Source organism: Rissa tridactyla, chromosome 3, assembly GCF_028500815.1.
Source record: "Rissa tridactyla isolate bRisTri1 chromosome 3, bRisTri1.patW.cur.20221130, whole genome shotgun sequence".
Lineage (NCBI taxonomy): Eukaryota > Metazoa > Chordata > Aves > Charadriiformes > Laridae > Rissa > Rissa tridactyla.
Window position 1 is genome coordinate 21399507 of NC_071468.1, and position 27255 is coordinate 21426761.

Genomic DNA, 27255 nt, shown 5'->3' on the forward strand with positions numbered 1-27255 from the left:
GTTTTTCTTTGAAGGACCCTCACTGCACACCCCTCTTCTGGGCCCTGAGGACCTCAACAGAGACCTGGACCACTGGAGGGTTGGTGGGATGGCGGCAGCCAGCACAGGCCAGGAGTCACGGGCGAATGGAGGGCGTGAGGCCGCCTTAGAGACGAAGCCACCTTAGAGAGGGAGCCGCCTCAGAGAAACACGAGGCGCCTCAGGGACAGAAGGGCACATCCTGCCCCTGTGGCGGCGGCAGATTTAGCTTTTCTTTCACTGGACTCAAGGTTTTGAACACGCTAAGGCCGAAGGCGGCCCGCCGCCGGGAAGCCACCCGTCCCAGCGCCCCAGCGCAGGCGCCTCACGAAAAGCGAGAGGGCGGGGCCGGCGGGGCCAGCGGCGCGCGGCGAGAGCAGCGCGAGCTGCTAGCCAGCGGCAAGTTCCCTGCCGCGTCCGGCTTCCCGCCCCTCCCGCCGCGCGGGGACCAATAGGCGCTCGAGGCGGCGCTGCGGCGGCCAATCGGCGGCGGCGCGGCGGGCTCCCCGGGAAAATGGCGGCGCCGGCGGCGGCGGGGTGGATGCGGCGCCGCCGCAGCGCCCGCCATGCCCGGTAGCCGGCGGAAGGGGCATTGCCTCAGGCCCGCCGCCCTGAGGAGGCGGAGCGGCGGCGAGGAGCAACAGGAGCAGCTCACGCGGCGGCGGCCGGCGGAGCCCCCCGCGGAGGAGGCAGTGGCGGAAGGCGGCGTGGGCCGAGGCCTGCCCGCGGGGGAGGCGCCGCGGCCGCCCCGGCCGTCGCCGTCGCGGGAGGCGGCGGTGCGCGGCGCTGCAGGTACGGCGGGAGCAGCCCCGGGGGCACCGCGCCGGGGCCAGCCCGGCCCGCTAGCCCTGGAGCGGCGGGGGAGGCGCGGCCTGCCTGTGAGGAGGGGCCCCGTGCGGCGTAACGACCCCCCCGCGCGTCGGGAAGGGGCTGCGCTTGTCAGGGAGTGAGGAAGAGCATCTTCCCCCCCAGCTGATACTTAGAACCGACTGAGGACGCTAATCCACTCGAGGAGAGGATAAAGCTCGTCTGTGCTAAGCGCTTAAAGTGCACAGTATCTCCTAAGATGCTTCTCACATAGTAATTGCAGCTTTTAAACTTATTTTTGTAGGCTTCCACATCTGCAACGTAATTTCTAAAGGGCAGGGGTGACGAGTTGAGCTTCACCTAGTGTGTTCAGTTTCCTTACTGATCTGAGACAGTGGCAAGCTGGTTTTGAATAGCTCTAGTCCTGCTTTTAAGGGTCCTAGTTGAAAAGGCCCAGTGGAGGGAAGTATGGACACAGGTAGGTTGTGACCCAGAACAGTTTGGGAGTTCATTAAAGTTGTGACCGAAATCATAGTCTGGGTGAAAGACACAGAGCAAGGCAGGATACAAAATATTCTCCCATATAGGTATACATAGTTTCTCTCTTAACCTAAGCTGAAGTAGGTATTCCCTCAAGTGGGAGGACTGAGGATTCTCATCCTGAGCACATAGCTGTCAGTATCACATAATGCTCTGTTATCTCTGGTGATGTAACTGACAAAAATAGTCATATTCTGCATTAAATGTATGGTTGTTAACAATATTCCTGTTCTAAGTGAAGGAATATTGGTGAGTGTGAACTTGATTTTTCTTCTTAAAGTTCCTAATGCATCTTTATGCCTTGTCTTGTATGTTCTAAGATATTTTGGCCTTTTATTTGTTATTTTTTATTAAGGATCATCTTTCTGTTTACACAGAGTCATGTTTACATAAAACACCAAAGAGGTCATTGAGTAGGAAATCCCGAATACCTACTTTCAGCTCTCCTGTTAATGACACCGATATACAGCAAGAAATCTTTTGGGATCCTCATTCACCAATTGCACACAGACTAGGTAATACTAACAAAACCCAGACTTCGGGGCGTCTATTTGAGGCATGCAGCAGGACTGTACAGAAAGTTATCAAATTTCTGGAAAAAAGTCCCTTTCTGTTATCATGGTTTGGTTGTTTCGTTTATTTTTATTAAAAACCCATAAATTCTTCAATATAGCGCTGAATCAAGTTCTGATTTTAGCACATATATTTGATTTATTTGAGAAAGACCGAACTTTATAAATTGAATTGTTTTGCAGTTCTTAAGAAGGTTTTTTGTTTGTTTTCATAGGCAATGGAAAAACCAAACAGTCTACCAGTAGATGTGCCGTAGAAATTTCAGAAATTGTTAATCGTATTGCTCCTCAGGTAATTGTTACTTTCTATGCTCTGTATATGCAGTCATCAAACAACGGTGCTGCAGTATTCAGTTTTAGTGAAGGCTCAATTTTAGTTACAGTAGTTTCTTTAACATGGTAAGAATTGGGTGTGCACAAAACATGTTCATAAAACTGGACTGAATTAAAATCATAAGCATAGCGTTTGACTGGTTGCTCTTGTAAGTCACAGATGCTGCAAAAAAGGATGTATTAAGAAAGTGGACTTGCAGCAGCTCCATTTTAGAAAGTTTTACTTTCAGAATACAAGTTACTGCCCTGGTTTTAGGAATACTGTTGTGTTTATTTATCCTTAATCTGCTAGAAGGTAAGTGTTCCTTCACATACTGGATTTTAATTGGTAGTTGTTTTTAAGCATTTTGAATGATCTTGAATGACTGCTAGTACAAGAACAAGACAAGAGAGACACCACAATAAAATAAACACAGTAACATTGCTTCCTTGCTCTAAATAATTGCCTTTTTACCCTAGAAGCCATGCTCTTGATTTCCCTCTCTTGCTGTAAGCCTGATGTCCGCAGTCTGGAAAGTGAAAATAAGATAATGTTGACTTATTGTTTGCCTTTTATTAAGTGCAAGAAGAGAACCTGTTATTCCCAAACCATTTCTGTAGTATTTAGCTTGCAAAATATGCCTGCTTATTTGACAGGGCCATGTAAAACGTATTCACTGTTTGGCATATTTGTGAAAAATTATACTTAAGAATTGGAAAATCATTGATACATGTTGCTGCTTTCTACCTTTTAAATGATTACAGCCCTGTCCTAAATGTAAATAATATCAGGTTGGATTTACAACTAGCTGTTGCTTGTGTTCTTTTTTCTTGAAAAAACAAAACAAAACAAAAAACAAAACTACTCAAAATACCCTATTAGTAAAGTTCAAATTACTTTTGCTGGCTGGCATGCAGTAATTTCCAACATTCGGCTCTGGCCCTCTACACATTTTAAGACTTTACCACTGCAGTATTGTATCTCTTCAATTTCAAAATTCAAATCCAAACCTGAACTTTAAAGCTCTGAAATAAGTTCCTTGAGTTTCTAAACTTCACTTATTTCTGTTTAAAGGCCAAAAGAGTGTAAATTCATTCTTATATAAATGAATTGTCATGGAAGAAGTCAGAATTTTTTCCTGGAAGCATACAGAATATGATTTCTTTCAAATTCTCTGATCTGTTAATGCTACTTTAAATGGATAAAGACAGCGCATCTCAAGGAGCTCCTTCATAGTATACTAAAGTAAACTAGATCACAGCTTGTGATGTGAATATTGCAGATGATGTGTTAACCTGAAGTAAATAGAGTATTAGATCTGAGCACCAAAGTAAAATTCAGTTAATTTTAATTGAAGTTCCTGGTTTAAATTGATATTAAAATGATACAACTATCAGTAGAAAATGTTGCAGTAATCTCGCTTAGCTTGCATTGGTTTAGGGCCTATCTGTGGCTTTCAACAGATTTGATCCAGTTTAATTGGTTTAGCAATTTTAACTAATGCAAGGCTTGTGTCTAGTCCAATCTTGATCTGGTATCAAATTGCTAAGCATTATAAATCTAATCATTCAGGACGAAAAAGCAGCCTGTAATGAAGGCTCCCTTTTAGGGACATGGATTGGTGAGGATGCCATTCCCTGTACACCTGGAGTAGTAAAAGTGCGAGCTAGGACAAAGTTAAGTTGTACAAGGTAAGTTACAGTTTTGTCTTAACCATAACAGCTGGGCTTTCATCAAAAAGGGGTATGTGGTGTTCCTTTATGTAGAGTGAGACATGTAATTGTACATCAGCATACGGAATGCTTTTAACTTTGGGCTTGGTGTCTCTTCTTAATTGGGGTATTTATTGGGAATTTTCAAGAAGATTGCATGCTGACTGCGTACTGAAAGTGGTGGGATTCTATTATATCCTCTGTAGTTGTTAAACTAGAGAATGAATATCTCATATGGTCATGTTATTGAGCTTGGCTAAACTTCTCAGTAGGTCTGACTTTCTCTTCTGGTTTTGTTTGTTGTTTTTTTTTAATATAGAGATCTTAAAATAAAAAATCCTGAAGAGGAACTCATGAAATTGGCTAAGGAATTTGATAAAAATCTAGTAGAGCTAGATGCTGTTCAGGAACAAGGGAAGCTTGGTCATGACTTCATCCAGACTGCCTCAGAGTCTGTAAATAATTCTAAAGATGAAGTAAATATGAAGAACCTGAAATCACTCCTTGATGAAGTTTCTGAAGAGGATACTGCTTTGTCTCTGAAACCAGTTGGACAGAGCACTGGCATCCCTGCTGCAGAGCCCTGTCAATCTAGCAGTCAAAAGTCTATAGACCTTGAGGCTGAAATAGCCCTTCGTGCTCTGTTTGATTGCTCTACCCAGAAATGTAGTGGACAGTTGAGCCAAGGATTATCAAGTATTTCTTTAAATAATAGTTTTCGTGAAAATAAAAGCACCTTGGAAGAGGAACGCCTTCCTGAGCAAATTAAAGACGTGCAATGTGGTAATTCAGAGGCATATCAGAAAGATACTCCACGTGCACTAGGAAGCATTCCAAAACCTGATACTCACACGTTGAGCAAAAAAAATACTTGTTCTTTGAAGACGCAACAGGCAGTCCCCAGTAAGCTTGCTGGAGTAGTTAATGATGATTTTGATGACTGGGATACAGATTTTTTGGCAGATGACTCTTTTGTCATGCAAATAACCCAAAATCCTGAATTGATAAGTACTGAAGAAGCACCACCAATTCCTACAAATCCATCTGCACATGGTGTCAGTGATGCCAGCAGAACAGGGGAAAGAGGTAGTTGCAATTCAGTAACTTGTTTGGGGAACGTACACAAATCTAACAGTTTGCAGTTTTCACCTCTGAAACATTCTAGTAAAAACACACAAAATGTTGCAAAATCTCTTTCTTTACAAAAGCCATATAATAAGATAGAAAACTCAAAGACAGCGACCATAGCCTTTCATGGCAAATGTGACGTTAAGCCAGATAAAATAAATTCTAGTTGGAAAAGTGCCCAAAACAGTGATTTGAACTATATTGCTGTTTCAGTGCAATCTCAAGTTAAGAGTGTAAATGAAACTATTCAGCCTAAAAGCGATCCTCTTCCTCTTTTTCCTTCAAGATCCAATCCTCATAGACAACGGACTGAAAAACCTGGGAAGAGCACACACAATATTTTCTGTCAATCATCCAGTGTCTCTACCAATACGAAACCTAATGACCTAACTAAAGTGGTTAACCAAGCTAATCCAGGTCACTTAAATCAGGCTGAAATACCAAAGAAGTCATTTGATGACTGGAATGAACCAAAATTCTCTGACGAGATATTAGATATGTTTTGTGAATCTGACAGTCTTTGGGATGCAAACTGTGAGGATGATGAATTGTTGTATCAGGTGTGTGATGACATAGAAAAGCAGACTCAGGGCCAGGATGTTAAACAAGGAAATGAAAGAGCTAAAACTATGCAAGGAGCCAGTATTCATTCCAGATCAAATGCTGATAACAGCTTCCCATCATCTAAACAAGGACTACCTGATCGCCTCTTGGTGCAAAAAACAAATGCAAAACAGGACGCGCTCTCACTAAATGATTCCTGTAGGAATTCATCAAAGGTTACACATGGGCTGGCCACAACAGGTCACACAGCGAACTGTAAAAATGTCTCAAGTCCTCAAACTGTGATCTCAGGCACTTCTACAGAGAGTAAATACACACTGACTAAAAACTGTCATCAAGCTGCATCTGAAGATACTACAAAGGCTGTTTTGGGAAAATGGTACAGGTCAAATTTTGTGCCAGCAGGAGAGTCTCGTTCTGAAGTAAGTCCTGTTAATGCAGCAAACGTTTTTAGTAGCAGAACATTAGACAGCCCAAATCTTTTGTATAATACAGGAAAGATGCCAAATAACAGTTCTGGTGACAAAACATCACTTGTGCCTTCAAAGTTTAAGTTCCGAAAGACTAACAATTTTCAGGGTGCTCTTCATGTAGCACCTGAAAATCCAGGCAGTCATTCTGGTGCTGGAGTTACGCGGCAGGGATTGGAAGGAAGCAAGAATCATGTGAACTTGACTTTGCACAGCAAGCTTGACAATAAGAAGCCACCTTTCAAGAGGCACCTTTCAGAGTCTTTTGCACTGTCTACATCAGGTATTTGTCTTTATTGTGTCACTGTTAAGACTGTTTCTGTTTGTTTTCTTACTGTAATCAGAATGCCAGAGAAATTCATACCGTATTGCAAATTATAATAGGCTTCAATATTCATCCATTCAGTTTAGGCATTAGTAAACATTCTAATGAGAATTTGGAGGTTATTTTCTCCAAAATAAAACTGTCCTGACGCATCTCTTAAATTCCTGTAGTTAAGGACTTCTGTTTCCCATTTTCATTCCACTCTCTCTCCATAGACACTCAGAATCACTAGGATAGGCTGATGGCAGCACTCAGCATACCATATTCTTAAATTGTTACTTAAAAATACTACTATTTTCTAATAGTTGTAGTAATAGCGATATTACTACATAGTAAATGTTGTAGTATAGGGAAAGTGTAGCACAGTGAATCTGTGCTTTACTTTACAGTTCATTTTGAGAAACATTAAAAATTACTTATCTCAGCCATGATTCGTAAAACCCCAGTTAATGGTGGGGCAGGGAAAGAAGGCAGCAGGTGGTAACAGAATGCCAAATTATTTTTATTATTGTACACCTGGAAATCGGAACCTTGAATCATTCAACACTTCTGAAAACTCGGCCTGTATTGTTGTTTGCTCTGTGGCTAAAATTGCCAGTGAAATATTCTTGTGTTATCAGTGTAACACGATTTTCTTTCATCTATAGGGGAGGTCAGTTACTTTTCCATCATCAATTTACAGTCTGTAATATTCCATGCACTGGTGTTACTTGCTAGGGACATGTAGAACCAGTCAAGTGCCAGTCAGTCTTGTTTTTACTTGATCTCATGGCTTGGTGAGGTTTTAATCAATATTAATTTTGATAAAACATGACTTTAGAGTGTACTTTATCAACCTCAAATTTTCAGGATGTTACAAAAACATCAAAAAAATTAATTCCTGCAAACTATCAGACAGCATTATTTGAAGAATCAGTATTTTGTCTGTGTTTCTTCCCCAGCAAAGAAGCAGATAAATGACAAGTTGCATTTTTGGGTATTAAGGGAGAAGGGACTGGAGAGATAACTAGTCATTCTGTGGAATGTTCTAGAGAATAAAGGAATGAAAAGGAGTAGCATAGATTTTCTTTACAGATAAACAACTGTCCTCTTAAATTTTTGGTGACATTGCTGTAACAAAAACATGGCCATTAAGTGATCCATTCAAAAACGGTTATGTAATTTTTCATGGCTCTTTTTTTTTTTTTTTTTTTTAAGAAGCAGAGAGACCCTTTGTTTTCTTTATCCAGTTTGAAAGACTACTTGTTAAAAATTCATTAATTAGAAATTGGTGTATAAAAACAGTAAAATTCTTGACGTGTTCAGGGAGTGTTCCTGTTAGTTCCAGCGAGGTCAGGATTTTATTGTATGGGAATTTATAGTTCTGTAACACAACATGTAAAATATTACGCTTAGCTATCATGTTCTTGTCTCCTTTGCCAATTTTTATTGCTACTTTTGACCTTTTTTCAACCTTTTGGGTTTTATTTGTGTGACACCTGTACTGTATCTGACCCCTGTGTCTATACCACCTCCATGCCTAACTCACTAAATTGTAGAGCCCTTTTCAATCCGATAGCCTTAATTTTCTTAACCCATTGCAATCTCCTATGTTGGCTCCTGATGCCACAAGGTTCACTTGAAGGGCAACCAAGTAAAATTTCCTTGAAGCAAATGACTGCATCCCAGTATTTTCATTGGAAGGTAGTGAACAGTAGCACTACAAAGGTCATGCGTCTTAACCCCTTCCTGCCTTGGGGACAGGATAGATGAGCCATTTTTAACTTGTGTGCCTGCTACATCAAAACAGTGTGCTCTTGCCATAGATCTTCAAACACTGAAAACAGATAAGTTAAAATACATATTGAACAACTTGAAGGCTCCTAATAAATGTTTTTTTATTTACAGTGTCTGTGGTGGAACAAAAAAATAGAAAGTGTTCTCAAGAAGAGATTGAAAGAAAAAAACAAGAAGCTCTTGCACGGAGAAAATCCAGAATGCAGGCATTCTATAAAGATGCTTGAATTTGGAGTTTATTTTGTCTATGGAGTAAGTTTTCGGGAGGGAAATACTGTAGTGCTGGAAGACACTTTTTAAGCTGTTCACAGCTACTGATGCCAAGCTTTTTCTATTTCTCAATTTAAAAAAAATCTTGACCTGAACCATAACTAATACTCTGGTATTTAGTCTTAATAAAAAACTACAGTTGTTAATGTGTAGTCCCAAACTACCTTCAGCACAATGAAGATTGTATTCAGTTCACATACTATTATGTGTGGAAATCGTAGTCTGAAAATCATCAGAGCATGAACGCGTTTGTATACACACATAAGTAGATCTCAAAAACATATTGTATGTGTTTGGGCTGTATTTCTCGTATTGCAAGTATTTTAATCTATGAGAGACTCTCAAGTACACATAGACTAAAAAATACTAATGTTTGCTCTCAGGTAGAAGAAAGTTTTTAAGTTTTGATATAATGAAAGTACAATTTAGAAAACATCCAACATTGGAAAACTAATGGAAATGAACAGGATTTGGAAAGTGTGCTCAGTTTGTCTCCCTTACCTTAGGTGAGAATTGTACATAGTGAAGGAAGAATTTCATGTAAGCTTCATAAGGTGAAAAAGCATCCTGGAAAGGACATTTTTATTTTTTTTTATTAATTGCCTTCATGAAGAATTGGAAATACGCTAGCTAATAAGATTGGACCACCTTTTTCTAAATATGTTTTACCGAGCTAATTAAAAAAGGTAGCCTATGTCATTTTATCAAACTATGAGCAATATAAAATACACCAGGTGAAATCTCAACAACTATGAATCAGTTTAGCCTTATGTGTTGTACATATTTTTCAAACTAAAGGCTGTTGAAACATAAAAATGCAATGTCATGTCAGCTTAACAGGGGCTGATGGAATTTTTGATGTGATAGATGGGTGCAGAGCTCAAACTGCAAAAACTGCCTGTGGGTAAGCTGCAAGATATTTTTCAACTGAGAAATGCTTATATGTAAACATGTGACACTCTGAAAAGTGACTGTGATTTTTCTTTGTAAATAAATAACTTTGAAATGTACCAAAGGTTAGAGGAAGCTTTTGGTTTCTGTAGTATGTACCATTTTTGTAATTCCTAAAAATGTAAGTATTGTATATTTGTAAATCATCATTAAACTTCTTTACATTTTTCTAGTGTGTTCTGGAAAATACTATACTACAGAAACGGGTAAAAGGGAATGAAATGGGAATTCCATATGGACTTTACCTGATTGTTCTCTCTTGGTAATTTACCTGTTTATTCCATGCCTCAATTTTCTACCTATAGTGGCGACAAAGTGCTTCCTTTGATCCATTTAAACTAGAAATCCTTGGTTGGGGAACTGGTTCTACACACAGCCATCTGCAGTGGGGTCCTGAAATACTTAACTAGTGAATTTGCTTTTGTATTAACCACCATTCTTGGTGCTAGTTAGCTGGTTGTGACATCAAATCCCCAAATCCACAAAAGACCGTGCTGGTGCTCAATAAGCGTTACTTACAGTCTGTAGCTGCAGCTCCTTGTCCTTCAGTCGTTGGGCAGCATATGATGAGTTGGATCAGCTACTGATCTGACTGAAAATTAACCAGAAAAAATATTTTCAGCTTTTCAAAGAACTTCATCGTAATAATACCCCTAACAGATAAAATAACATGAAATAGCAAGATGTGTTGTCAAGCCTCTGCTGGCAGTGTTCAAACAATTTCTGAGACACAAGAGTTGCACGTCTGTATGACAAATAAATGTAAACCTCAAATAGTGGCTGTTGCAAAAATTCTGTTTATCCTGAGAATGTAGTTTGATGTGTGTATCTGAGGGATATGCTTGTCTCTGTGGTGTTCTAGGAAAATCTAAGCTATCGGGTAACTTGCCAGATGCACTATTAGCCAAGACAGTGGCAATGAAAAAAGGCTTCTACTATCAGTATTAAATATGAGAGTTACAAAACTGGCTTTTAAGGTATCGATACACAAGAATGTCAAATCTTACTGAGAAAGATAAAAATGAGGCTTTCGCTAGGACAGTGTTCAGCTCATCCACCCTTCCCTCCCCAGGATATTTCTCTAGAAATAATTCTATAAAGGAACCAGGATAATTTTTGTTTTCAAGGATAATATGGTTAATTATATTTCTGATTTGAGAAGATAAGCTAACTGGAAAAGAGGGAAGGAGCTGTTGTGGGTTTTGGAGAGTATTTTTTTAGGAAGGTTTTATTCTCTGATGCGAAAGGACAAACTTTTAATTAGGTTTGAAATTGGGATAAATAGTACATACATAACATAAAATATAGGCTAAGCATATGATGGCTACCCAAGCTCAGCAAACAAAATGATAGATCCAGAATGCTTGCTCCTATGTGTCTTTGAGCACACTCAAAGTTTAAAACCAGTTTACTGTCCTTCCAGGTCATGCTCAGCCTGCAGGACAGAAAGGTTCTGGAGCTGCCCACCTAAAATGCCACCACTGGTCTCCCCCTGAAAGCAGGGTAAGAATATGCTTTAACATGAGCATCTAACCAACCCTCTTGTCTCCTGGGCTGTAAAATAAGAGCTCAATGTGCGAGAGGGGGAATTGTGTTGCCACAAGAAGTGTGGAAGGGACCCTTTGCAAACTTTCCAATTGGGGGAAGACACAAACTACTTTTTGACTAATTACTGTCACTTAACTTGCTTCACCCAAGTACTTCCTATGTTCTGCTTGACCATATCTAAAGAATTTGTTTGCTGATCAGTGTGAAACACTTCAATTTTGACATTTTACAGCAAATGCATCCATTGCCCTCTCCTAATATACCAATTATAACAGAGGGGCTTTGGTTTTTTTATTTTACTTTTTTCATAAATACCTATTTTTAGCACAAATATTACGCTTCAGGGCCTGTAATTTCCTTTTTCTTAAATGTTACTTGGGATAATGGTTGCTTAACTGATCTTGAGACAAATTAGTAATGGTTTTTGGTCACCCCCTAACTATCCTCAAACACCCTACCATACTGTCTCTCAGTTGACACATTGAACAGAGTTAATTCTTTTTGTGACTTGACGCTATTAGAAACAGAAATAATTTCTTGCATTAAAATTAAGCCACTCCCATTTTTATTAGACAAATTTGATAAAAGTGAAAAGCTTAGAGAAATACTTTAATCCCATATAGTTTCATTGGTGGTGTCCACGCAGGTGGAAGGTTCATTAGAGCTTAGAAATAGTTACAAAGAAGAACAATCTCTACAATATCAAAGATAAAATTCCACAAGGTAGGAATTTTTGTCTTTAAAAATATAATATATTGGTTGGTCAGAAACATCCAAACGATTTAGAAGAAATCTAGTGAAAAATAGACTGTCTAGACAGATATATATATATATATCTATCTTAAAAGAGTACAGACCACAGAGCTTGTTTCTTGCGAGTGCCTGTGCTGTAAGTGCCAGGGTCTAAGTGCCCTTTGCCCCTTTCTACTCCGCTGGCATGGGCAGGGTGCTGGACACGGACCCAGCGCGGCAGACAGGGCAGCATTCTGATGTGGACAGGGGTGCAGACATGAGGAGTTTAACCTTTGCCTTGTTCTCAAACATCTGGATGTTAAAGCCAGCAAGGCAGCAGGGGTGTAGGTAGAGATGGCTCGGTGCCTCCTAACCCGAGGGGCGTAGGTACAGGCATATTTCAGGTGCTCCGAGGGCAGAGAGGGCAATACAGATGTGAGGCACCTGAACTGCAGTTCAGATGTGCTCAGCTCTATGTCAGCAAAAGCAGCCACCTGCCTACCAGATATTTCAGGGATGTGGTCCTGGGCCTAGACGGCTGCTCTGCTGCGCATGGCCAGCCAACTGCTTTGGACAGCAGATGAGAAGTGCAAAAGCTGCAGCCCCACTCCATGCTCTCCTGTTACCTTCCCTCTTCTCGCCGCTGAGGAAGGAAGTTGGGCGGCAGCCCCACGACCCCACAGGTTTTACAGGTTATGCTCAGCATCCCTCCTGCTTCCCAGTAGGTTCTCGGTGACCCACTGATGCCACATGTGCCTCAATCACACAGTCTTTTGTCTGACTGCTTGCAGTAGACAACAGATCTTCATTAAGAAAGTATCTACATCACTTTAATTAATTAATACACATGTACACATAAAAAGTTTGGTATTTCAATAGCTGACATTTCACTATGAAGCCACATCTTCCTCCAGGCAAAAAAGACCTACACAAATAGTAACAACAATCTTAAATACATTCTAAATTAAATTATGACTGTCATGTTTCATTATAAATTAATTTATGACTGTTTGCTTAAGCACTCATCTTCATTTCATTCAGAGCATAATAATTTTTTACATGAGCAGAGCAATCAGTGGGCTTAAGTTTAAATGTAAATGGAATTCCTGTATGTCCCCATACCTGAGTATAATTTGTATTCCACAGATATCGACGCATTTCACGATGAGTGATGTTACTCGCTAAAATCCAAGGATTGTCTTTTTCAAGTAAAACTGTGGTGGATTTTTTTTCTTTTAGGAAAGGCAGATATGATCAGGTAAAGGATCCATTCATCATTATTCTCCTTATCTGTATCTAAAATTATGCATTGTGGAATATACATACATACATTCTCAGCCTTCCAGTTTGTGCTGCTGAGGGATCATGTTCAAAGCATTTGAGAAATTTAGTAATATTGGGTTTTTATTGTGTTAGTTGTATCTGATTTTCAGAGAGGCCAGCATTCAGCAGCTCTTCAAATTTTGGCCTATAAAGCACAATTAATCTTAGGGCTGCAGTTCAGGAACAGCAGTGTAACCTTATACTACGTATACCACTTATTACATCTAGACCTTTATACCCAGAGGAATAACATAGATGAATTCATTGATTATATCTTTTTAAGCCTAAAAAGAGCTACAATTTGTCAGGAAAGAATAGCTGGAAGCAACAGATAGTGACCTAAATAGTAGAATTCCAAAGATAAAATAGAAGAAAATGAACACAAATGCTTCATTGTTTGAGAGCTGTATTGTTTGCAGCACACTCCAGTGAGTCCAGTGTTTGTGGAAGTGGCCAAGGCAGATATAATCCGTGGAGCTAAAAATGACAGCCTGAGTAAGTAGCCATCAAAGATGAAGCTAGGAAGACTCTGGCAATTGTGTTGTAAATCATAACTGCAATATTTGTTCAAAGCTCCGGTTACTACGCTCACTGCTGGTTTTGTCAGAATAGTCAGAAAAGTCCTGCCTCTTAAAACACTTAAGGATATCTAACGCGCTGTTCTTGTGGAACTAAATATAAATGTCGGTGACTATTGTCTGGGCGTAATGTCAGTGTGGTAGCTGGCAAACCATTAAGGGCCTGATTCTACTCTTGCAGCAATTTCCTTAAAGCACCGGAGGTAATGGAGTGACTCAGGCAAATAAAGAAACAAGCCCCTGTGTTTCATTATTGTAAGTAGTTCTTGTCTTTAGCACATAAATCTAGTAAACCAGCATTGCATTTATCAGAAGTTGTTATTGTTTATGCGCATTTTCAAAGTTTTTTTGGAAAAAGGCATCAGTTACGCGTACTTTTTAAAAGCCGCAGTTAACAGCTTTCATCTCGAACAATGTAGTTAACAGAGGTGAGGAGAGGACTACAGGATTTATAGATTTCCTTTTTAATGAGCTTGTCTGCTCTTTGCAGCCTGTCCTCACTAAAGGAAAAACTTGATTCAGGTTGTAACCCTGGAAAATTAGGACCCACATTGACATGGGAATGAAGCTTTGCGTGTGCTGCCACACTCTCCGTGAACAGAAGATGTCCAAATAAAATATTATATTCTAATTGAGCATAGCAATTTAGGGTTTGGGGTGGGGTTTTTTGGCTGAGCAGGGTGGGATCTCTTACATGCCTAAAACTGAGCATATATTGGGCATGTTTTGCAGAATCATGGCTGTAGGGCCAAGTGTCTAAGGCTATTTAATATTTAAGCACCTGGAGAAGTTACTCATGGGGAGTCACATTTGTGATTCACACTGGTATGGAAAAGATCTTGATGGATAGTTGTTTTTGAATATCCCACTGGATACTTAGCTCCATCTTTGGGTCTTAAAGACCTACAGAAAGCTGAACCTCAAGGAAAAAATAAAAGACATAATGAGAGAAAGACAAACGTGTTATCCAAGGCTTGCATAACAGTTTGGAAACATTTTAGCAGATGAAGTGTTAATACTTCCTTCACCGATAACGACTTGCAAAGGCCTTTTTTTAAAAAAAAAATAATTAGCTCTCATGTTCCACAGCAAAAACCTGAAATATATGCTTAGAAATATCACAAATTTGAATCCCTGTCTTCCTGGTTGCTTCTCATAGGCTACACTGTACCTGGATAGGGACAGATGTTTTTGCAAACTCTAATGCTGTAAATGAAGATGACATTAACCCTGATAAGTATTTTGTTATTGAACTTGAATACGTGTTAGCAATGAATAAATGAAACTGAACTTTATAGAATGGTTATGTTTTCCATATCTCTTGCTCAATTTTCAGCATGCTGAATGCTGATTTAATGCCAGATTTCCAGCCAATAGTTAGAAAGGAAAAAAAAAGCTATGCTAGTTTATGGGCTGGGGGCGAAGTCTCATAGACTCATTTTGTCTACAATTTTCTCCCAGTTCCCAAAGGCTGACCTAGGCCCTTCACAGAAAACTGCCATCCAAATCTCATATGGGCTTTTTTGAACCTCCTCAGCTCTTTTTTCCTCTCACTCCCTTGGTAACTGTAATCCCTCAATGTTTGATGTGGTCGTTAAGCGTGTTCTATAATCTAAGAATCATGGCCTATTAAGGCTTCCACAACAACCAAACTCGTGTTCCAAGGAGACTGGAGCTATCTACCAAGTTTCAAATTTACATTTACTTTTAGTTAGATCTGTAACTCAGATATTTTCTAAGACATAAATCATCCACTCCTAACATTTAAGGACCCCAAGTTTGATGTGTTAAAGCTGTACAGTCTGTAATCTGTGGATGTGGGGGGGCAATACTTGGACTGCTTCTAAAGGATGCGTGCGGGGTGAGTGAGAACAGCAAGGTCATATAAGCTGAACAGCAATCTATGTATGTCAAGTTTCTGAAAGGCGCCACATCACCGACAAAAAATTTCTAGAGATCAAAAAAGTCTGAATACACTGCATTAGAGTATCAAATCTTGACAATGTAACACATTAAAAAGAGTCTGCCCAAGTGACACTTTTCTAATAGATAACCATAGAGATATGAAGAAAAGTTTGGAGGACAGCCTGTAGAAAGAGTTATGGAGGTGAATGGAAAGAAATTTGAAGATGGTTTAAGATAATGTCAATCCGTGTAAAGCAGATAAAGACAGACCCTTTTTCATTTTCTGGAGAAAGTTTGAGGCACCAATGAAACTACATAAAACACCTGTTAGTTATAAAAATGTCAAAAAAGCATACATTTGGGAAATGGAGAGATTCAAACATTCATGAAAGGCTGAAAGAGATTCTTGGATATATTTGTCATCTCAGCAATGTGCCTGTCCGTGTTCCAGAAAAAACACAAGTCTTTTTGTGAGTACTGAAAGTAATCAAGCCTGATTTCCTACAGACTAATTAATCTAGTTTCTAAAAGATGCAAGTTCCAATTGAAGCTTTTTTGGTTGAGTCCCCACAGCTCGAGAATCCAGCGTGGATTCTCTAGGGAGTAATAAAAATGAATGCACACCTGAGATCTTCTGCTGACACAGGGATGTTTTGAGACTGTTCTCCTCCATCACTCCCCTCACTTTCATCAAACTTCTGAAAAATAGCATTATTTTTTAGACTCTCTAAAGGGCTGACCCTTCTCTCCCCCAACCTACTCAGTGAAATTTCCCCATCCTTTTCATTTAATGGTAGTGTTGTACCCATGATGGCTTGAGCACGTATGAGAAAAGATTAATTCCACCCTCCAAACCTGCTTAAATTTTGTTACTCACAGGAAGTCTTGTGCTACACTAATTAATAAGGAATTCAATGTTATTTCTGATCTAGGAATGCGAGAAGATGGGAGAGGGCCTGGGACTTTAATTCCTTGAGAAGCCTTGTGTGGGACCCTGTGCTTTTCTCCATGTTGTTGTCGGTCAGCTGCCTTGCTGCTGATGGAAGCCACTGCCAGTCTGCTTGCTCTGTGTGCTGCTAAAACCACCAGTCCTGCCCTGTTATAGATATGTATGAATATTTTAGTTAATTTTCTATACAAGACTATTTATCAGCTAAAATCCAGAAGTAAATCTATTTTAAAATGAAGCTAGCTTCAATATTTACTGCAACTTAATGACAACTTTAGACAAGAATTTAATTACACAGAGTCAGCACACCATATATATTGTAGGGATGTACCATGGGACTTATTTTAAAGTGTAATTTAGAGTATAACTTTGAGACTGCTCCTCAGTATGAACTTAAATCAAAATATTTCCACTGATGGTGCACATTCTTCAAAACTGATTACAAAAGTAGCCACGGTACTAATGGAGGCTTACTGTTATTTTATGTGTTATGGTATAAATGACTTGCAAGAACACTCTTGGGAAGTCGTACTGTAATGTAATATCTTTAAAGCTAAAAACTGCTAGGGAAATATTTTTTCATGAGGGCCTGCTTTTTCCCCTTGGCGTTACCTAGAAATACATCTTTCTGTAGGACAGTTTTGTGTCCCTTGCAATTCACATATCACATGCAGAAAACACACTGAAATGTCACGCTGTGCTTTGCAGAACCAGCCTCCTCTGAGGAGCAGGCTGGACAGGAACAGATGAAGACTCAGGAGACAGAGCTTTTCCTCCCCCTGACTCACTGCTGGCTTTGTGCACGCTGATCTCAAGGAGATTTACCAAAGGCCAGTAATAGTTTCCTTCTTCACCATTACCCCATTTTTTTGCCGGCACCACTCACGGTGTTGTAGAGAGGGAGGTGTTCTGAAATGTCTGTATTTCAGGGCCTTGCTGTGAAAATGCCACACAACCTTTGTGGCACAGCCGTGTCCCACCACAGGGAGATGTCAATTAGAGAAACTAGCTGTGTTTAACAGTCTAGCCATACAACTAAATTATTCTTTACACTGACCTGATTTTACCACAATGAGTAAGACCTGTTGCGCTGTGACAGTACCAGAGGCCTTAACTACGTAAGACTGCTGTTCAACTGTTTAACAAACTTATTTCAATAAAAGAGTGGCTGATGCCATTCCCTGACTAAACAATTTCTAGCAGAAAAAGTAGATAAGTCAGCACAACACTCCTGGGCAGATGAGGAGCTAAGTTTATTCAGGGATGTAACCGCTTAAAGACGCAGACCCCAATAAAATGGGCTATTCCAAAACAAAAAGGGATTTTTTCACTACCTAATTATCCTGTGTGGCCACTTTTTAGTGGACATTATTAGCAGATCTTCATTTCGGTTAAAATAGCTATACTGCAGATCGCTATGGCACCATACTATTGTAAGGTTATGCCAGGCATATGCTCAAGGATGTTTCTACTTTATAGACAGGCGTTCTATCTCCTAACTTCTCCAAAGGCATCTAAAGAAAGATTTACACCCACCCTGTGCCGTAACAGCTCCACAGGAACTCTAACTAACCAGGAGTAAATAAGGCCCATAACCAAAAACGCTGAGCAGCACCTCAGCTGGTGTAAATTGTCACAGCTCCTCTGTAGAGCTGGGGACACTTTACACAACCGGAGGATTTGTTCCTCTGAACGTGCAGAATGTTGACTTCCGATACATAAAATGTCCTTGCACAGCAGGAACGCACAAACTTTCTTTCAAGCTCAGAGGGAAACTTGTGATTTCTCACTCCAGCCCCACAGGTGTGCTTCACCTTTTATTGGTCAAGATGGGTATTTGCAATGTTCTACTGGGTAATGGAGAAATGCCTTTTTATGTTCCTTTCTAAGGTATATTCTAAACGTGTCTGGAAAAATTTACTTGCAGCTGGAATTGCACTGGGTAAGCCACACAGATTTTCAGTGCTCTTAGATAAATACAGTACTGCATGGACATCCACTGCTGTGCTGAAGAGGTCATGGGGCTTGATTAGCCCTGATGAGGACAGGAATCTACAGTAATTAAGTCCCACTTAAACCAAATCATATAAACATATCCAAATCAATTTTGCGATGCAGAGGGCAGGACTAGGCCCTGGCTGCCAAGTGACAGCCAGCTGGGCCTGTTGTCAGCACACCGACCACTGTGGGAAAGGAGAAGACAAGACTTTGCGCTGCAGAGCCACCTTCAGATTTTCTAGACCATGGAGAAGCCTTGAACAGACTCAGAGCTCCAAGCTGGCTCAGAACTGAAGCGTTTCCAAAGGAAAACCTTTCTTATCGCACTCTGTAAGAAAAATGGATCAGCACAATACATGGGTTACCTGGTTTCCTGTAATGGGGGAGTTTTGGTCACCATGAAGGTTGTGGCATGAAAACAGGCTGGAGATCTAGATCTGGATCCTTCCTTTCATTTTTCTGGAGCTCTCACCACTTAAAACCTTCAGTTCTAGACCTTGTCCAAACTATACCAGGATCCTGACACAAAAAGAGAGTCATTTGCACAACACAGGATATACTGGTCTGACCCGAAGTTCATAAAATCAAGGTCAGTCCTGCATGAACTGGAAAATGACTCACTTGTCTGCAGCACATCCGGACTCTTGAGTCAAGGCCTACACGGCCTTTAGATCATGGTACTAAAGAATGCAACATTTTGTAGCACTGTGTGGCATTATATACTCTCCCTGTATCAGAGGGAATATTTCTAATAATCTCACTTAATGGTTCACACACAGAAATATTTATCCTGGGGAGATTAGTTGTCACACTCGTCCAGCACCCCTTTTAGCTTGGCTGGGGGAACTTTGCAAAATGAAATAAAAACCTGTGCAAAAAATTCACCCTGCTCTGTAAAACTCACCAAGATGACCTTGTTCTAACTCCTACCCAGTAGCAATGCTTTCCGAGTCACAAAAAGTAGTTGTGTGTACCAAAAACTCCCTAACTTTTAACAGAAATCTTTCAAACCAGTGTGTTTAAATGCAAGATAATAGAAGTTGTACAACTAGCAACTCCTGCTTTCCATTTTGCTCCAGGCTTCAAGTTGTTCACTGTTTTCTTCATTTCTCTCCCCCTAAATGCAATTATTTCATTTCTCAGGATAGTGCTTATTCTACCTTCTTAACAACGCTGAGCACCTTCCGTGGATCACAAACACAAGTACCAACCACTACTGTCTGTCATCTCCACAGGCTGCAGGTAACGTGGTGGACATTAACGGACTTCTCTAGGGCTGTGCCTGGGCGTGAGAGACTGCATTAATGGGGCTCTGGCCAGTCTCACAGTTTTTGTCTTCTAGTGCATTAAAGCCTCTGCCTGACTGAGAGAAAGGGAGAGTTGAGAGTTTAGAGGTGCGATTTATTGAAAGGTGTCAGGAAGCAAAAGAAAAAGTTGCTCACGGATGACAACAAAAACAATGCTTCCTTGTCTATGGAACAGTGCAGCAGAAAGTGCAAAGACAGAAAAAAAGGGACAGAGGAAACCTGTAAAAGAGAAGAAGGGGAGCAGCAGTCGGCTAAATGGGAGTGGAAGATAAATGGCAGCAGAACTTCAAGCAATAGATTTCACCGTTTTTTTAATGGCTTGCATTTCTTATAGCAGGCAGTAGAAAATCAAGGAAGCTGGTGGCTAGCAGCATTTTAGATGGAAGGGAGGACGCAGGGAGATCTTGCCAACACTGTCTATCAAGAACAGAGATGATCATAACATTTTTAGCTTGTGTTGATGAAAAAAATTGTGATTGCCACCACAATAGGGAAGACAATCAATGGCAGGAGAAGGGGCAGCAAGATGGGATAAAAGATGGTCTAGGAGACAGCCCAGGAGACAGCCCGTGTAACTGATAAGAGGAGATGAGGATCTGAAAATCAGGAAGAAGTGGTAAATAACTAACCTTAAGAAGTCAAGCCAATACTGAAGTGGCAGATGGATGCGCAGAAGCAGATGGTTATGAAAGTCCGGACAAGAACATTACTGGCAGAGGAGGAGAGTGACTGGCAGAGAAGGGCGATTGCATCGAGGATTCTCACACGGATACCTCTGCGAGGCAATGAGGAGACCAAGTGTCAAAGGGAGGCACAAAAAAAAATAAAGGAGCTGTCAGTCAGGCTGCATCTCCAAAGCAAATCGGGAATGAAAAAAAGAGAGAATTACAGAAGCAAAGTGTTGGGAGGGAGAGATGAGGAAAGAGAAGGGCAAAGATTGTCCTCAGATGGAGACAAGTGCAGAGCTGGAGAAGCCTGTCTGTTAAAAATCAGAGACAGAGAAGCTACTTAGAGGTGGGAACAAACAGCAGCTTCTGAGAATGTGGAGACAAGAGACATGAGAATATCAGTGGGTTATTAAAAAAGCAGATTGAATTAAAGGAATTTCATTTTTTCAAGACAAAGTAGCAAGAGCATGTGTGAAAGCAGAGGGTCTAGAAAACAGAGAGTGGTTAAAAAAATACACAAGTACAGAAGAAAAATCGAGAGATAAAAGAAGACAAAGAATTTGCACTAGGCCTGGAAAGACATTATGGTCAATTACAAAGAGAAGTAAGGTGGGGAGGACAGTACAAGAGGAAGCTGGAGGTCTTCTCTGGGCTTATTCACTCTGTCCTTTAGGAAGAGGACTAGATCCTGGCAGGGGAAGGATGAAGGTCAGCAGAAAAACACATTTTATTAGTCATGAGCAAACACAGAGGGTTTGAAGCTCCCAGCCCAGTATGAACATCTGTATGAGAGGCAGTTCAGTCTCTGGAAGAAGTCCTGACCCTATTAAAGTCAATGACAAAACTCCTGTTGCCTTCAACAGAGCCAAAATTTCACCTTGTGTCTATGGCCACTCCACTGAGACTTCCAACATGAATGCCAATTAGTGCCAGTTTCAAAGGTGACATTCGTGACACAGATACGCGCTCCACTGGGAGATGAGCTAAGATTATCAAATTGAGTTTGCATAGACCAGTAAAGGTACGTGTGACATTCCCTGTCCCAGCAATCGACTGAGGCAAACAGATGCCCACACAGAGAAATAGCTGAGATTTTGAATACTTCCAAAGCAGCTAAAAACAGCATCGTTATTGATTTAAAGAAAAATAAATAAATAAAAGAATTAGTAACTCAACCTGTGTGTGGCAGGTCTAAATGAATCAATTAGTATGTTTAAAGACATGCATAAAATAATGTTTAATTAAAAAAAAGAGGGGAGGAAAAAAAACTTTAAAGGGTAAATCGTCTCATATTTTAAATTGAATGAATACAAAAAAAATGACCTGAGGATAGTGGATTACTGCTTACAGGCTTTCAGATGCTAGACTTACACGACAGCCACTATTAGCACATTCAGATTAATAGTTCAACAGTAACTGGAATATTAAACAGAACATGTCACTTTGATTTCATAAAATACGCATCTGAGTATTTTACTTAATACTGGGTTGATCTGAGATTAAGTAGACCAGGTACTGCAGTACTCAAAACAGTTACTTTTTTTTTTTAATTTGCATGTTGGTGTTCTACATGCCTAGATCAAAACCCATGCAGTCACTGTATGATTTAATACACAATATCAATTCAATCTCCTGATAACAGTGAACCCCTCCCACTTTAAGCCTCTGCAATACCCCAATTTTACAAGTAACTCTACGGTGAATCAGACCTGTAGTTTCCAATACTACTATTCCATTTATAAGTGTAAATCTGGGCTAATCCACTGCAGATAGCCTCGCTGTTGTGTTTTCCCCGAGTTTTATGTAGATCAGAATCTCTCCTAACGTGACTGATTCCAATTCTCCACTCTGCTCTATTATTTTCATATAAACATTTAATCTACGCAATTTAGACCAGTATAATAATGGCTTAAAGGAGTAAGGGAAAACCACAATAATATACAAACTCCAGTAATATATGCTGGGTAGCAGGTAAGCCACATTTCAGCTCCTAAGAGATTCCTGCTTCAAGGCGAATCTGTATCTCATTCTAAGCCAGGTTCTGAATAAATATATGATCATATCAGGAAGTCACCACATCGCTTATCATATGCGCATGTACAGAGGCAGAGATCGCCTCTGAGCAGCTGATGGTATGCTCAGAGGAGACGGAGGCTGGCACGGCAGAAGGGTTGCAAATCCAGCCTGAAAGTGCACTGGCAGCTCTGCATGTGGAAGCTTGCACATCGCCTGCTCGCATTGTACCTAGCCCTAGGAAACGCACTAAATCTTTTCATGTTATACACGCCACATTCATCAACAGCTTTAAAACAGAGGAAGAAAGACATAGATCATTTTTTCATTGTTCCCATTATGTATGATAAAAGAAAAATTAGAATGAATAATATAGTGTAAACTCACTGCTCTTCTGCCACTGTGTGGAATAAGGCTTGCTCAACACCTTTGAAGTGTGAGCCTGTTAGATGAGCAATCCCAACTGAAACAAAATGAGCAATCAGGCTTTCTCAACCTGCATCCCGCTGCCCAGATTGGCTCTGCTTTTGCTCAGTGTGCAGCTCTTCCCTGATTTCAACTACACTCTTGTGCAAAGATCACGGGTGGAACACAATCGATCGGTTTGGTACCATACCGGTGTCAAAGACAAAGGGCACGATCCCAACGTGAGCTACCCCAATGGCTGAAGCCAGACTCTGAACAAGCAGACCAACGGTGGGGGCAGAAAGCTGAGAAACTTAATAGTTTTTCATCCTAGAGCTGTGGACTAGACCCATTTTTCCTACCGAGACACCAACTTGTCCATTCCAGAAGAGAGGCAGAGGAGGGGTGTGCTGTGTGTGTATGTGTCGAGTGAGGAGGAGATAGGTTTAATTAATCTTAAATGCCTTTGCAATTCAAGAATTGTTGCCCTGGATCAGTTCCTGTACTAACATGATTAGCAAATATTGACTTTTGAGTACAATAATAATGTGTCATCTGAAACCCTTGATAAGTAACTTAAGTACTTCCTTAGCTTGCATCTTATTAAATTAGATGAGGTACGGTTGAGACACATTACACAAAGCCATTGAAATGAGAAATCAGACCTAAAGATTTTAGCATTGATTAAGGAAAGTCAAAAGTTACAATAAAGATGAAGCTCTGTGGCCCATATTCTGATCTCCATCCACTGCTATGAGTACAGATTGCCTCACTCTAGGATTTATACTCTTGCTAGTGATCTATTCAAAAGTTGTTTGGGTATTTACCAACATGGATGTGTTTTCTTTGCAGTTTTTTGGTGTGGGGTGAAGTCACTTTTTTCCATTTTTGCAATACCATAATTCTCATAGTTGTAACAGGGGTAAACATTCGCTATTTGTGACTTTTTGACATGCAATCCATCATTTGATTATGTATGATGACCATATAAAAGCAGCTTTATGGAAGGTTAACTGGCATAGGTTTTGAGCTTTTGAAGTTAATATAAGGGAGAAAAAGAAAGGCGTCACACTTGCGTGCCTGTGAACATGGTAAGTATAACATACTCAAATCTGTTCATAAGGTTTAGTTTAAAAATGCGTACAGCAACTCAACCAAGAAAGGAGTTAAAAGATGTGATACTCCTCAGATGCAACCTGACAAATCTTACTTTATTGATTAGTTTTCAAAGGCAGTGCAGTGAGAGCACTACACTTACAATAGACTTTGGAATGAGGGTGGGGGGGGGGAGAAAAAAGCTCCAAATGTCATCAAAGCAAATGGTCTGTGAATGTTGCTTCAAAGCTAGTCATTAGTTGCCAGGGTATTTTGCCACAAAGCTTGTAAAGAGGTTTTCCTGGAGGGGAAGGTATGACAAAATGCACTTCTTGGCAAGATGACTTCTGCTTAAATAGCAGGACACATTAATTCTTGCTTGATACATAAAATTAATTAGAGGATTAACATCCTTTATGAAATTTTGCCAAAGATTTTTTCCTTTTTACCAGGAATAGACCCCAGGCCTTTTCTGTACTCTAATGAAATTGCAAATTGACTTGTGTTCAAATGATGCTTGACTAAAATGAATAATTAAAAATGTATTGCTAACAATGAGACGGGTCAGCTGATCTTTTCAAGGATTAATTAGTTTCAAGAACCATCTTTCTTATGTAACACAGCAAAGGCCAATGCCAGCACACCTTTTTTCCATGCAGTAGCTCCCCTTGAAGCCAATGGACCCATTCTACTCCCAATTATCTGAGGTTTTATTCCAGATTCAATCTGTTTGGAGTGGGTTTTCCTCTAGGGCAATTCAGAGAGGAGCTATGCCTGAAGGAGTTGAGCTGTTATTCTATCTACAATTCAAAGAGCCCAATTTCTCTTTTTACTAGGGTTGGATCCAAACCCAAGCTGAACTGGTGGGATTATCTTGTTTGTCTTCATTAGGCTTTGAATCAAGGCCAGAAAAGTGCGCTACTGTAAATCCCAAATACCTCTATGGAGATGAATAATGTCACATCGGTGTACAATCTCTGTGACTGCAAAAGGAATCAGGATTAAATTTTCCATAGGTCAACGAGTGGATAAATGGAGAAAAGCTAAGACTAAAGAGAATAAGGAAGCCCGTGTGTGTGTGTGTGCATGCTTGTCCATGAAACACGTTGGGATTTGCTACTTTCCAACATGAATAAAAAGGTTCAGGATCTACGAAAAATCGCTCAACAAATTTTTCAAAAGCAGGTCAGGAATCTAATTCTCAGATTTTTCAAAAATTTAAAGTACTTAATTTCCAAAAGCACCTATGCGCAGTTACTTATGTTCCATTTTCACGGGTGCCTTAAAAAATCCCACTGAATGCCTATCCATTTCTTTACACGCCTTTGAAAATTGGCTTTAAGTCCCCATTTTCAAAAGTGACTTGCATACTGTGGCATCTAACTCTGGCTGAATGCCACACAAAGCAACATTTGGAGGTTAAGAGCAAAAAGCTGGAAAAACTGCCCTCCTCCTGCGATTCTATCCCTTTCAGTATTTGAGTTAGTCCATTAAGGGCTGATGTGGGTATATTTGCACAGCGCTACCCTATGTTGCCTAGAAATTTTCTCGGGTACTTTGAAAACTTAACCTTTAGCTTCACGTAAGGTGAGATTTACGGAGATATAAAGGTGCAAAGGGAGCTGGTGATTAGAGTCGAAGACCCAACTGGTAACTTGCTGCTGAAAATCTCTTTCATTGATCTTTCACTTTTAAAAATATGAAATGTCTGAGTTACGTCCCTGGCGTGTGCAAATAAGCGTGTTTCACTTTTTAAATTCCTTAATCACCTCATGTGTTTGTAAAAGGTCCCTTTCTGCAATAAGAATTTTAAAAAAGGAAATCTGACATTCAATTTCAGTGTTTTCTCAAAACACTTTCTAATTCTCAAAACGCTTATTTCTACTTGCATGTTTCTGAGTTCCTGACTCCGATGGATTTCTCAGACGTGTTTTATGTTGTGTTATGATGTTTCTAATTTGGGTGATGAAAGGTTAAAAGATACGCCTGTATGAAATTACCCAGTGGCTCTTGTGAACTAACATCATATCTTATTGAGTATGATCACTCTGTCATTTGCTTTGGCTACAGCAAAGCTTTCAGATACAGTAGGAATAAGTTGGGATCCCCAGAGCCTACTGTAGAATCTGAAGGGGGACAAAAAGACATAGTTTCCTTGCCTAAGACTCGCTAGCCATGTGTAAAGAGACGATGCCCTGGAAAACGTTGTTTTTCTTTGGCTGCCCTTTAGTCAGATCTTCTCACTGCTGGCATTGTGCAGAGTCAGCTTAAAAGGTGTATTTAGTATTGAGGGATTTGGTAAATACTGCTTTATTGTGCTTCTTACTCCCTACAGGGCATTCTGAAGAGATGAATAATAAGTGTGAACAGGAAGAGCAAGTTTCCAGTCCTGTCAAATTAATTAGAGCAGTGTAGAATGAAATGAGGTTTGCCGTTAGGTAGGTTGAAAACAGGCAAAGGGAATCACTCAGGCATATACAAAAATGTTACCCCACTTCTATTATTACTGTTTTCTTTTGAATCAGATAGAAAATGTAGCTATGTTTGGCTACCCACAACAAAACTTCTCTCAAATACTGGGCACATAAATGAAATAAGCTGGAAATGCAGAGCTATCCCCCTGCTGTGGCAAAAGCGAAACTTGCCAAGCGATGATGCTGCGCTTATAGCTGCTGCTCAAGAAGTGTTTCCTTACGGTTTTAAGGGAATTAGTGGCACCCCAGCTCAATGTCATTTAATTCTGTAAAGACATTTTAGAACTTGACTCAGCTCCCAGCTGTAAAACGGTCCCTCTGATTTGCCAGCCGCCTGCTTCATAATTTTCTGAGACTCGCATTTTTCCTTATAGCAGCCCAAAAAAGCCATTCTTGGTGTCATACTTGGGCTCTAGTTTGTCTCTTTTCCTAAGTCTTTTCAGACAGCCATCAACATAGGAGGTAAAAAAGGGTCTGATCCAAATCCTGCTTGAGTCAGTGGAAAAGATTCCTGCTGAATGAAGTGAGGGCTGGATAAGATCAGTAGACCCTATTTTTTCATTCCCTGCCTAGACAGGAGTGATCTCTATTGTGCATTTCCAAGCTCTGGTATGAAATGACTCAAACTCGGAGGCTACCGCTTCTCCTGAAAACTACTCCCCAGGCTAAACAGATCATCTGATAAGAAAATTATTCCCCCCTATATCGCAACCCACCCTCTTTATTTTGTTCCCTTGGAAAGCCAGTTGTGTTTTCACTTTTCGAGTGATAATGAAGAATCTAACATATTCCTCCTGCACTTTACATTTGTACA

General features: G+C 40.3%; 1 protein-coding gene across 5 annotated transcripts; it reads left to right on the plus strand.

Moving 5' to 3' along the window:
- The first annotated feature begins 518 nt into the window (after positions 1-518).
- On the plus strand, positions 519-20134 carry ETAA1 (ETAA1 activator of ATR kinase). 5 transcript variants are annotated; one of them, XR_008465633.1, is made up of 11 exons: positions 519-810; positions 1743-1880; positions 2153-2229; positions 3823-3941; positions 4282-6407; positions 8337-8477; positions 10870-10949; positions 12873-12984; positions 13809-13882; positions 16465-16641; positions 19623-19721. XR_008465633.1 is itself a non-coding variant. In XM_054196421.1 (7 exons), the coding sequence occupies exons 1-6, from the start codon at positions 585-587 to the stop codon at positions 8450-8452; spliced, it is 2802 nt and encodes a 933-aa protein (XP_054052396.1). In that variant the 5' UTR covers positions 519-584; the 3' UTR covers positions 8453-8477; positions 10870-10953. The 5 variants fall into 5 exon arrangements, 3 of the variants coding, with proteins under 3 accessions (XP_054052396.1, XP_054052395.1, XP_054052397.1); XR_008465632.1 differs by lacking the exon at positions 13809-13882 and having other exon boundaries at positions 19623-20134; XM_054196421.1 differs by lacking the exons at positions 12873-12984; positions 13809-13882; positions 16465-16641; positions 19623-19721 and having other exon boundaries at positions 10870-10953.
- Positions 20135-27255: the final 7121 nt, after the last annotated feature.

Bases quoted from the DNA above. Each gene is read 5' to 3' on its own strand.
- ETAA1 (XM_054196421.1), top strand. From the start codon at position 585: ATGCCCGGTAGCCGGCGGAAGGGGCATTGCCTCAGGCCCGCCGCCCTG. The intron at 811-1,742 runs GTACGGCGGGAG...CTGTTTACACAG, and splicing joins GGCGGTGCGCGGCGCTGCAG to AGTCATGTTTACATAAAACA. The intron at 1,881-2,152 runs GTAATACTAACA...TTGTTTTCATAG, and splicing joins ACCAATTGCACACAGACTAG to GCAATGGAAAAACCAAACAG.